General features: G+C 35.1%; 1 protein-coding gene across 5 annotated transcripts in view; it reads left to right on the forward strand.

Moving 5' to 3' along the window:
* The window catches only part of SMOC2 (SPARC related modular calcium binding 2), a 261908-nt gene extending 250168 nt beyond the window's left edge, over window positions 1-11740 (forward strand). For 3 of the 5 annotated variants that reach the window (XM_069070461.1, XM_069070460.1, XM_069070463.1), the window contains 3 exons: window positions 3104-3378; window positions 5398-5435; window positions 10114-11740. In XM_069070461.1, the coding sequence (XP_068926562.1) occupies window positions 3104-3378; window positions 5398-5435; window positions 10114-10131 (331 nt within the window). In that variant the 3' untranslated portion in view covers window positions 10132-11740. The remainder of the gene's footprint in view (window positions 1-3103; window positions 3379-5397; window positions 5436-10113) is intronic. The other 2 variants (XM_069070462.1, XM_069070464.1) reach the window with 1 other exon arrangement.
* The last annotated feature ends 739 nt before the right edge of the window (window positions 11741-12479 follow it).

The raw sequence follows: 12479 nt of genomic DNA on the forward strand, positions 1-12479 counted from the left end.
TTGGGATTACCACTGAAACTGGTACAACAGTATTAAACTTGGGTTTAACTGACACTTAGGGAAAGATGATTTTTACATTAAAATAAAAAAAAGTCTTTCCCTAGAAGCAATCTCCATTTTTATTTATCTATTTGCTTGTTAATTTATTTATTCATTCACTCCATTCATTCATTCATTCATTCATTTATTTTTGCTCTATTGTAGTCAATTTGAGGAGGCATATCTCATTACCTCCCTAATAAGTTTTGATATGGGTCAGCCTGATCAGACAGAATAGAACCTAGAGAAAAGGCATAGTATATATATAGTATATAGTTATCTTGAGCAAATCATTTTTAATTGTCTAGTGCTCTAGGCACTTACCTACAATTATAACTATAAGACTTTAAGTTGCACAGAAGGTAATGACCTATGTTGCTAGAGGGGGTTTCATCACATGTGAATTCCCTATACCAATGAAATCATAGGCTTGGTCCTGTTTACAGAATCCATCCCAATCCCATCCCTTCAAGTACTTTTTGTAATAAGACTGAAACAGTGAGTTGAATTCTAGCAATTATTAATTAGAACACTGAATTTATCATTCTTAGATCAAGTTTTTAAAAAATATGTAGTAATGTTGTTCATTCTCTATTATTTTGATTAATTCTTCAATTCTTTTGCCAAAAGGCACCAAAACAGTTTTTATTTCACTTGAAATTTCCTTCTATAGTACCAGTCTAATTGGGATATCTTTTTTTCCTAGAACTCATTTCTGTACCCTGAGAATAACCAACAGAGAATTATTGATTTCTCTACATAGGGACTTCCCGAGTATAATGCTGTTGTGACGTATTAACCATCATTCTTTTTCCTGAGAAGTAACAAACTATTTTCCCCTATGCTTTAATGATTAATTCCCAACTTCTATTATCCAGGACACACCATATACATGTATATGTATAGATACACACATGTATATGCATGTATACACGTGTATAAACACACACATGTATATATGTACAGACACGGAAGATATACATATGTGTGTATATGTGCATGTATTGTGTATGTATATATATATATTTTTTTTTTCTCTACTACTATTGATCTTTTTTCCCCAAATGTAGTTCTGTTCTACTGGAAGGAAGGAAGAAGGGAAACAAGCATTTATTAAGCCTTAATGTTTTTATTATTATGTGCCTAGGAGACACAGTGTTAAGCACTGATAAACAAAAGGAAAGACAATCCTTGTCCTTAAGGAGTACACACTCTAATTGGGTGGGGAGGGCAAAGGAAGACAATACACAAAAGGAAGGTAAAGAGTGATCCGCAGGGAGGGGAATAAAGGTACTTGCTTGGGTATGATTATGAATTCTGGAAGCCAAGAACAGGGTCTGCAAGGGAATGAGGGCCAGCCTAGGTCCTTCCCCAAAATGGAGGCCCCAGGAGAAACTAACCAGTAGAAGAAGGGGGTAGGCCTTACAGAGAGATATTTCAGAATGCAAAGGCTGCAGGGGTGGTTAGATATTCCAGGGTGAACAGGCCCTAACTCTGAGGGAAGTTACAGAATGAGACAGAGGCATAGGAAATGGTTGTCCAGGAAGGTGGCAAGGACTGGAATGAAGGTCTAAGAATGTTTATTCTCCCTCAGTTAAAAATCTCTCTTTAATGGTCATTTAAGAGTAAGACATGAAAAGTAAAAAAGATAAGAACTGTAATAGAAAATTTCTGTTGGCTGAGGTGAATCAATTCATTTTAATAAAATAAGAACCCCAAAACTTTAGTTTGTATTTTATATTATGGGAATTTTTTTTCTGAAAAAATAATTTATCGTTTACAACATTGCCTCATCAATGCAGAAAGCAATAAACTAATTTCCAGTAATAGTATTTTTAAGCAAGTTTTTAGGAAAGTAATTTGCACCAGAGAATGCCCCAAGGAATTTAATATACATGAACTTAGTTTCAAATTCAGTCAATCAAGTGGATCTTATCAAAAGTACCAGAAACTTCCCAACCCCACCTGAATAACAAACTAAGAAGATTCAAAAGTGGAGAAAGTTGTGCACTCAGCCAATGCAATTCAATAGATACTTATTTAGGTCCTGCTATGTGCAGCAAAGCAACATACCATGATAAGTGCTGAAAATTAAAAGACAGGAATAAGTGAATAAAAAAACAAATGGATAAAATACAGGCCCTGTCTTTAAGAAGCTTACATTCTGCTATTTCACATATTCAAATTACGGAGAAGATCCATTTTACTATTTGATCCCTCAAAGGGTTTGGCCTCCTGATTCAAAGAGATATTATTGACCAAAAAGCAACAAATTAAAGATTCCCTTCACACACGCACATGTGCACACAAACACAAATACACCCATAAATATACACCTTTCAGAGATACCTACATCAGAATGACACTTTGGTGAGTTAAATGCAAACTGAACTAGAAACATAGAAATTCAATTTATTTCTTCTGTTGTGTCTCATGTTTGAGTTGGGATATCTTCTTGAATAAACTATAGGATTAGGATGATTATGTTATGTACAATTTGGTCAATACCAAAGGTAACATCTAGCTTTCAATGAATCAACAATATCTTAGAACGCTTGAGTAATTTAGGAAACAATGTGGACAAATTTTTGACATATGACAAAATACAAAAAATGTTTTTTTCTAAAGCCTTAGAAAAAGTTTATTTTTTTTTCTTAAAGCAAATGTGTGAGGATGAGGACTAAAAACATCACTACCACCAGAAGTCCAGGCAGAAAGAACTACCCACTGCCTAGGATGTTGGTACATTGTGTCTTTGTTGTTTGGGAGAGGGGGCCATACATAGCCAGCAGGAGTAAAGGTTGCTTATCTAATCTCAAAATTCTGTGTACTCTTCTTTAACATTTAAGATAATTCAAGTTTATATTATCTTTATTTGTGGGCATTTTCCCCACCCCAACTAGACCTTAAGCTCCCTAAGGGCAGAGGTTAGGTCATATATCTTTTATCTCCTCTAGCACATGACAGAGTACTGCTGGACATAGTAAGTGACCAATAAATGCTTTTCCAATGTTATATAAACAAATGAATCTCAAGAAAGCTCCATAGATTGTTTTCCTTTCAGACTCTCAGAACCTGATCCCAGTCACACTCTAGAAGAGAGAGTGGTCCACTGGTATTTCAAGCTACTTGATAAGAACTCCAGTGGTGACATTGGCAAGAAGGAAATCAAGCCCTTTAAGAGATTTCTTCGGAAAAAATCTAAACCCAAGAAGTGTGTGAAGAAATTTGTTGAGTATTGTGATGTGAATAATGACAAATCCATCTCCGTTCAAGAGCTAATGGGCTGCCTTGGTGTTACAAAAGAAGAAGGTAAAGCAAACACAAAGAAACGTCATAGTAAGAACCTTTTCTAACTTTTAAATCTTGACATTTCTTGGATTTTCTTTTTAGATTTTATAAACTGCTTCCACCACATAAAATATCCAAGAGCTTTAGAACAGGAAAGAGGTATCATTTGCAAGCTGCTTAAGTCAATCATTAGCCACCAGGATAGAGGGTAAATTGCAATCCCATTAAGGATAAACTAAGTTGAAGTAGCTAGATTGTTCCTCCAAAATCAGATCATGGATGGTGGAGAGATATTTTCATTCCATTAAAAAAATACCTTGCCTCCAGTTCTCTGAAAGGCTTATCTGAGAAGAATCAGAAGCATTTTATGGATCTTGCATCTTTGGGTCATATTTACACTGGGAAGTTTGGAAAGATTGACAAAATTCTAGACTCATTGGCCCTAGCTAGAAGCTTAGTGTCTCCCATGCTCCTCCCCGGTTATTTACAAGGGAAAGGGAGAAACGCTAAGCAGTGTGGGGATTACATAGTTTCTTGTCTTATTGTGACATTTCCCAAGGTTCTGCAGAAACATTTCATTCCCAGACAAATAGCCCCAGGAATGCAACTCTAGGATACAGTTTTTGAACAGTGTTAGAACTGGTGTTGATATTCATAGGAAAGACTTTTAACATGTAGAAATACAAAATATGTCTTTCACCATAAATACTATACTCCCCTTTACAACTGTCACTTTAAGAAGACACATCTCAAATCTATGCAAAGCAGGGAATAAATGGCATCTTTATAGCTTAAAAAGACTGGCAACTAATGGGGATAGGACCGTCTCTTTCTAATGGAGACATATAGGAAGAGTTAAGGTGAGACAGGTGAGACAGGGACTTCTCTAGGGCCAGGATTGCTGCTGTTGGTGATTAATTATTTGGGAACATCAACTTATGGAACAAAGAAAGATTAAAAAAATGGCTTAAAAAATCTTGTGCAGACTCCCTTCTTTAATGACAGTGAAGTAGCAAAAAAAGGGTGTAGAAGGTGCTAATAATAAATGTGCCAGCAAAGTAAGCATATAAATTTTCAACTTGCTTATTTTATTGATTTAGCTGTCAGTATTCTAAATGTGAGATCCTCGGCTAATGACAAACTATAGGAGGAACCAAATCATCTCAGTCTTGTATGTGAATTATATTTTAAGAATAGTTTCTGTGATCAACTTGAGTATTCAATTCAGTTCAACAAATGTTTATTAAGTATGTCAAAGGGACACTATCTTGGAGTCTCTGGGGATACAAAAACAAAAACAAAATAGTTCCTGTCTTTAAGGAGTATCTATTCTCCTGAGGCTGGGCATCTGGGGTCAGGACAAAATGTGCACCCAAATAAACAACTATGAGATACATGTAAAGTCATTTCAAGTGGGAAATAGTGGCAGTAATTGTGGAGAGCAAAGGCCTTGTGTAGGGAGAGGTACATTCTGAGCAGTTTTTAAAAGGAAAGAAGTAAAGGACTCTGGAGGGCAGAGATGAGGAGTCGGTACATCCCAGACAGGGAGGATGACTCGTGAAAAAAGCATGGAGTTTGGGAGAAGAATGCTGTGTGTGGAAAACAGCTGACAGGGCTCAACTGAAATAGAAAGAGAGCAAAGAGACCTAATGCAATATGAAATAAGGCTGAAAAAGTAAGGAGGTCCAAGTTGCACTATGCAGGACTTTAAAGACCCAACTAGAGATTTTGCATTTTGTCCCAAGTACAATAAGGAGACATTGAAGATTGCAGACGGGGTTATAGGATGATCAAATCTGAGTTTTAAGAATATTACCTTGACAGCTATGGGGAGGATACATTGGAGAGAAAAAAAATAGTGGCAGGGAAATAGTGAGGAAGCTATTAGAATAGTCCAGGAGAGAGGTAATGAAGATTTACATCAGGGTAGAAGGTATGTGAGAAGGAAGGAGGTGAATGTAAGAGATGTTGTAGAGGTGGCATCCTACAGGCTACATTCAATGTACTCATCTGAAGGTGGACCTCTATATGAAATGAAATGTAACTTGAAACACATTTCTCTTTCAGCTCCTAAAGCCAACTCTGAAAGCACTTCTAACAGGCAGGTGAGTATGACTTTTATGCTGGCTATTGTATAGGATAACTGAGGGGTCTGCTGGTGCTGGAATACATGGAATCTTCAAAAAGATACTACCACCATCCTACCCTATCAAGTCCCATAACCCTCATTGACTTACCCAACATCCTACCCAAAATGTGTTTGCAGCATTCTTTCAAAAATTTTCAAACTGGTGATACTTCAGTGAATAGCTTAAAAGATAGCTTTTTTTATCACCCTGTAGAAATGATAAATTCTTAAGATTGTTTCCAATTAATTATAATTATATACATATAAGGAATTGGAAATACCTCTCCTGGTGTTCTTGGTAATGAATGTATATTGTACAACTCAGCCAACTGTAAATAATTTTTGTAAGCTAGACTGTGTTGATTGTTTTTATAAGAGGTGCTCTAGGCATAGACATTTTGAGTATTCATTTTTTTTCATTAAAGTAATTTAATAAGTGGTAGCTTCCCATAGAGTTTTATTAAAAATTCCATAGACATATATGTTGTTCACTCATTTCAGTCATGTCTAATTCTTCTTGACCCCATTTGGGGTTTTCTTGAGAAAGATACTGGAGTGGTTTGCTATTTCCTTCTCTAACTTATTTTACAGATGAGAAAACTGAGGGAAATAGGGTTAAGTGATTTGCCCAGGGTCATACAGCAAATAAGCATCTGAGGCTGAATTTGAACCCAGATCTTCTGAGTCCAGGTCTGGGTCTCTATTCACTGAACCATCTAGCTACTATACTGAATACATAAGTGTATACAGAATATATGTATTATATATGCATATAGTTTTGTGTTTATATACTACATGTAGATATATGTATATGTAGATATAGATATACTATATGTTTATATCTATATGTAGACATTACATATATGTATATATGGTACACTACATTTCTATATCCATCTATACATGTATAAAGATTGGAATATAGACCATAATGTATATATGTGCAATAAATAGGCACAATTGTGGCAAGTCTTTTCCCCTCTTTCCTTCAAATACCTCTTTCCTTAAAATCAGAAATATTTGCCAAAAGATAAACACAGGTTGAATCATTTCTCTAGCTCTCAAAGCCTGGGCAAATCTCCCTCCCTCTCTTCAGCTAGTCAATTTGTTGTTTACTTTGTTTCTTTCCTTGTTTGAAGTTCCCTACACATTTCCTAAGGCAGGCTCTGCTTTTGTTGTGGGTTTTAAAGGCAGACCTCCTACACACCTTGGAAGGAACTTAAAATCATTTCACAAGGCAAGATGTGTGATAAGTTTTTCTTTGTTTAGCCAATGTTTATGGTTTTGACTTTTAAAATCTCTCCACAAATCACTTGCACTTTAAAAATGGGTTGGCTTGAAAACAATTAAGGGTACTGGAACTCCCCAAACGTTCAAAGGGTTGCTTTAATTAGATAATGACAATTAAGGGCACACGTGCACTATACTCAATCATTGCAGACAGTGCCCATTTTCCTGATTAGGGAACTCTCTTAGGTAATCTATAAACTTTAAAGTTTTTCAGATTTTTTGACACTAGCATGAATTTGTAATTAAGCTTTGCTGGGTGAGCCATTAATAACATTTATGTGGTAAAATAATAAAATATGTATTTATTATTCATATTAGATATATTATATGACATAATATGTTAAACATATTATACATATTTATCATGTTATTTTATATATAAATGTTCCTTCTGAGGAAAAGAGATGATGAGAGGATGTATCTAAGAAAATGGCATTTCTCATCTAGCATTCAATCAGAAAAAAGAACAAAGAAAACTGATTCATCTAAGCCCTATTCTCAGTTCCTTTCTTCCTTTCTATTTGAAATTTGTATCTGATTAGAGCAATGTCATCTGCTGGCCACAGATAAATGCAGATTTCAAAATGTTGTACCTTTTTGTTCATCCAGTGTACTGAAGTGATCTCATCTGTCAATTTAACTTTACGAATTTCTTAATAAAATCAAATAATTTGATTTTAAAGAGAGTTAGAATACTATGCTTTTAAGCAGATCAAAATGAACAACATGAAAATATTTCATTATTTCTTTAAGGATTCTTAACTTATTTGTGTGTCTTGGGCTCTTTTGACAGCCTTTTAAAGCTAGTGGATCCCTTTTCAGATGACTGGTTTTTGTTTAATGAAAAAAAAATCTGTAGGGTTAGAAAGGAAACCAATTATATTGAAATACAGCTCCCAAAATATGTTTCTTAAAAATTTCATGGCGGGGCAGCTAGGTAGTACAGTGAATAGAACACTGGCCCTGGAATCAAGAGGGGACCTGAGTTCAAATGTGACCTCAGACACTTGACACACTTAGCTGTGTGACCTTGGTCAAGTCACTTAACCCCAATTACCTTGTCTCCCCACTTTCTTCCCCCCAAATTCATGAGCATCAGGTTTAGAACCCCTGTCTTAGAGAAATAAAATGCCAAACTGGAGAGGATGAAAAGAAAAAGAAAAAAGTAGATTAGAGATAGACATTAGACCTGTGATTTCAATGGGTGTCACACTTCCAGGATTACACTGACAGTATATATCAGAAGCAGACTCTAAACCAAAGGCTTCCTGGCTCTGAAACCAGCTGTCTATTCACTACACATACTGCCCAAGAAAATTAATTTTAGCTTCACAAAATTTGGACCATTACTTTTGATAATTAAATGTATGTGTGTATTATATATACATATATTATGTGCACACATGTATATTTTATACATGTATATACAAAACACATGTGTATATATTCATATACATATATGTATGTATACAGCATTTCCAAGGAATTATAAATTCCTCTAGAATAAAAATGAACTATCATTTCAAAACTTATTCAAAAATATTTATGAATATAGTTATTTAAATAAATTAAGCTTCTCATTCTTTTTTTTTTCCTTTTTGGAGGGCAATTGGGGTTAAGTGACATGCCCAAGGTCACACAGCTTGTAAGTGTTAAGTGTCTGAGACCATATTTGAACTCAGGTCCTCCTGACTCCAGGTCTAGTGCTCTGTTCACTGCGCCACCTAGCTGCTCCTCCATTCTTTCTTTAATAGATCACAGTGAATCAAAATATTCCTCAGTTTTTGCCTTTACATTTTTATGTTCTTGCTCATAAACTAATATATACACATGCCTATGATATAGATATATCATCTATATATAAAGTAATAAATCACTAATATGTATGTATATTTATCAGTTACTTACATTATTATACTTACTACTGTATATAAAATGATAGACTAATGCACATTGTGAAAAGGCATTTTATTTTGAAATATAAGTAAAAGTGCTTATCAGACCACTTCCAGTTCTGATTTTCAGATGTTCTCTGACAAGTACTTTCAAAGTCAAATGGAAATAGGATCCAATAAACCATAAAAAAGGACTCCTGTGGGCCCCACATATATTGACTTAAAAATATATTATCTCTGTTTCATTGTATTTTTATTCATTTTGTTAACATTTCCCAATGACATTTTAATCAGATTTTCTCACTGGGGAGCATTGTGGCCACATGTTTGACACCTCTCCTCTATGAAACCATTGGTATATTTCAATTTTCTGATAGGCACCTTGTCCAAGTCAGTTTTATGTGGTAGCCAACTTATGATTTGAGAAACATTCCCACAGCCCCATTAAAAGATTCCAATGCGGGGCAGCTAGGTAGCATAATGAATAGAGCACCAGCCCTGGAGTCAGGAGGACCTGAATTCAAATCCAGCCACAGACGCTTAACACTTACTAGCCGTGTAACTTTGGGCCAGTCACTTAACCCCAATTGCCCTGCCCTCCCCTCTCCAAAAAAGCAAAAAATTAAAAATTAAAAAGATGCCAATGAGCTGTATTTAGGGTAGCTATGTCCCCAAAGCACTTTATTGTTCATTCCAAAAATGTTCTTGCTCCATTTCATTGTGTTCCATGTAGGCCAATGAAGTAAATCAGGAAATAATAATTGGGGCTCAGCATTATGATATTCCTAGAAACAGCTCCTTCAACTGGATTATTCAGTCATCAAACCTGTGACCCTGGCTTCATTAGCACCTGTGTCCTAAATGAGTGAGCTGGAAGATGGGAAAAAAACATAATTGTACACCAGGGAAATACAAAGGAGGTTTTTTTTTTTTTTTTTCTGGGGGAAAGTTAATAAAAACACATTCTTCAGTTGAAACTAATATTTTTGTAAAATATTTCCCAAAAGAAGCATGATATTTTTAAAGGGAAATCAATATCCTTAACTTTGTAATCTGTCCTTCTTGAAATAATATTTATCTTCTTGACTGATTATTTTTCCACCTCATTCATTAGGTATGTGAATATATTCAGTATTTTGTTGGTTGATATCTTTTATTTGAAATGTATTTGGGAGGTGAAGGGGGAGGCAAGGATTATGAAAAGGAAAATTTGATATCTACATAGAATGTTGAACATTAATAGCTATTGTACTTACTGATTATTTTAGCAATAAAGCTTTCATAACTTTGAGATCAACTTGAATCTGCTGGGGTTTTTCTCTCTTAATTGGTATGAATGGAAACAGATTAATCTTCAAAAATCTAAAAGAAAAACAATTATATTTTCACATAAATACATAAAATATTATATAAATTATTTTTATACATGACTAAATCAGACCTTTTTAAAATCCCTCTCTCTTTTTTCAGCCAAAGAAGCAAGGATGAATGGCTCTCATAGCAAGGCAGATCTTCGACATGTGGGAGATTTCCTCACCAAAAGGCAATTAAAAAAAATAAAACAACCATAGTATTTGCACTTTGTACTTTAAATGTAAATTCACTTTGTAGAAATAAGATATTTAAGCAGACTTTTAATCTGTGAAAATGGAATGGCTTGTTTCAAAAAAATTAATCACATACAATGTATGTGTCTTCTTTTGACCTTTGAAATCTGTACTTGGTGGAGATGTATTAAGTTTGCATTTGAACTCTTTTATTTTAAAGCATTTTTCTGCAAACATTAATGTAGTAGATATCATCTTATCATAGTAGGTTATTTTGGTTCTAATACCATGCCTCTTTTCCTAACCAGTGCAGTCATTTAACATAGTTATGCTGACAATTTGCTTTTTTTGAAATCTACTGTACTCACAATATTCTTAAATCAGTGTTGGAACCTTTAGGTTTTCAAAGAAAGTTTGTAAAATATGGCTGACTCAGCTTTGCAGTTAATAAGAGTGGATTTGTAGCATAGGGAAGGGTTTTGTGTTTTGTTTTGCTTTTCAGAGATCATGCTCATGCAATGAGCTATGCAACCACTACAGGATTCAAACAACTACATTTAGTGCTCTTGTAGGAAAATAGATTTTTCTAAACATTTGCTATGCACCTTCCATTGTAATCTTTTGTTTAAGTTTTGCCTTTGGCTCCAATTAGTCATGCAGCAAACTGAGAGAAAAAGAGAGAGAAGCGAGTGAGGTGAATTGGAGTGCCATTCAGAGTTGGTCCTGCCAAACCCTAGAGCATGTTCCTACTGCTGTCAGGACAAGGCAGTAAAGAGGTAGATTTATTTAGGATAGTAAATCTAATTATGGAGAGGTAAGGCAGGCTAAACATGCTTGTCTGTCTTGCTCTTCTCTTACACCTGGCAGAATCCTCTCCTACCTGAGGCTGCCCCCAGGTCCACTGGAAGGTAAAGCTATCACCTGAATAAATGATGAACAGTTGCCTTCATGAGACATGGACAGCCAGGGTCAGCTGTGCTTTAGCCATTGGCCTTGGAAGCCAAGGAATTCTGGTAGGCTTTCATACCTCCCCTCTCATTCTTCCGGGAATGCCTCAAGGGAGGAAGAATTTGCAGGTGAGCTAAGAATTTTGTGTCTGATGGGACCCTGAGAGAAAAGATTCAGGAACTGAATCTGAAAGGAACATGGTATAAGCAGCAGAAATGTTTAACATCTGCTGGCATCTCCAAACCTGGTATCCAGAGGAGGAAACTTTACTGTAATAATAAAAAAAAATTTACTAAGACATTTGGAGCATGACATGCAAGTAGTGAATAACAGTTAGATGTGATGCTATCTAGGCTTGGACTTCTGGTTGGGAAAAAAAATCTTTATGGCAAATCAAACACTCATGGAAAGGAACGTGTATGAATATATTTAAAATGTGCAAAAATTAGAACTGTAAACATTGGAGCAACAGTAAAAAGTACAAATGTGTTTCATCTTTGTTTAAAGAAAGGGTTTGATCCAAAATTTATTTGGTAATCTTTCATATTGTTAAACTTTGAATTTAATCTTCTTCTTAGATTAAAACACAATATGCTATCAAAGCTGTTTCTTTGTCTTTTATTCCAATAAATTTGAGCAACTGTGATTTTTTTGTTAAGGAGTGCAATCTAACCGAGATATTACCCATATAGTCATATAAATAGAGCAGTCAATTAAACAAGTCGCCAGCCCACCAGTAAGGATGTACTGAAATTTGCTATGTACTTAACACAGAGTTAGGCACTATGGGGCATGCAAAAATATATGAAGGGTGTTCTCTGTCTCCAAGGAGTTTTCGATGTAATTGGAGAGACAAGACATACGCTTACAAAGTAATTACCATATTGGTACAAATTGAGACTGTAATGGTCCCCCTCCTTGTAAATCCAGCGTGTCCAAAATCTGAATAAAGCTTCCCTCGCAATGATTAGCTTTTCTCCATCTCTATATGTCTGGATTGATGGTAGAGTTTGCTCAGTACATATTTCCTCTTTTTTCTCTCCACTCAAATCAGTTTTGTCAACTTGTACTAACACCTACTTTCTTGTAGCAGCTTAATGATTCCCAGGCCACCACCCTTCCATTCTTGGCCTTGGTTAGGGCAATTTGGAATCCCTCAGAAGTCTCTCTGTCCCCTTGCCCACATATCCTTCCACCTACCATTTATAGTCAATATATTTAATATGTTAATTTTGTAAAATTATTTTTTTTCAGTCTATAACAATATCTTTCTTTTTTTAATTACAAAAAGGTAGAATTTAAAAGGTGAGGTTTATATCTATGAGGGTAGCTTACATTTGG

This window comes from Petaurus breviceps, unplaced genomic scaffold (assembly GCF_028583685.1).
Source record: "Petaurus breviceps papuanus isolate PSGF00001 unplaced genomic scaffold, PetGlider_PUasm1.0 90808, whole genome shotgun sequence".
Classification (NCBI taxonomy): Eukaryota; Metazoa; Chordata; class Mammalia; order Diprotodontia; family Petauridae; genus Petaurus; species Petaurus breviceps.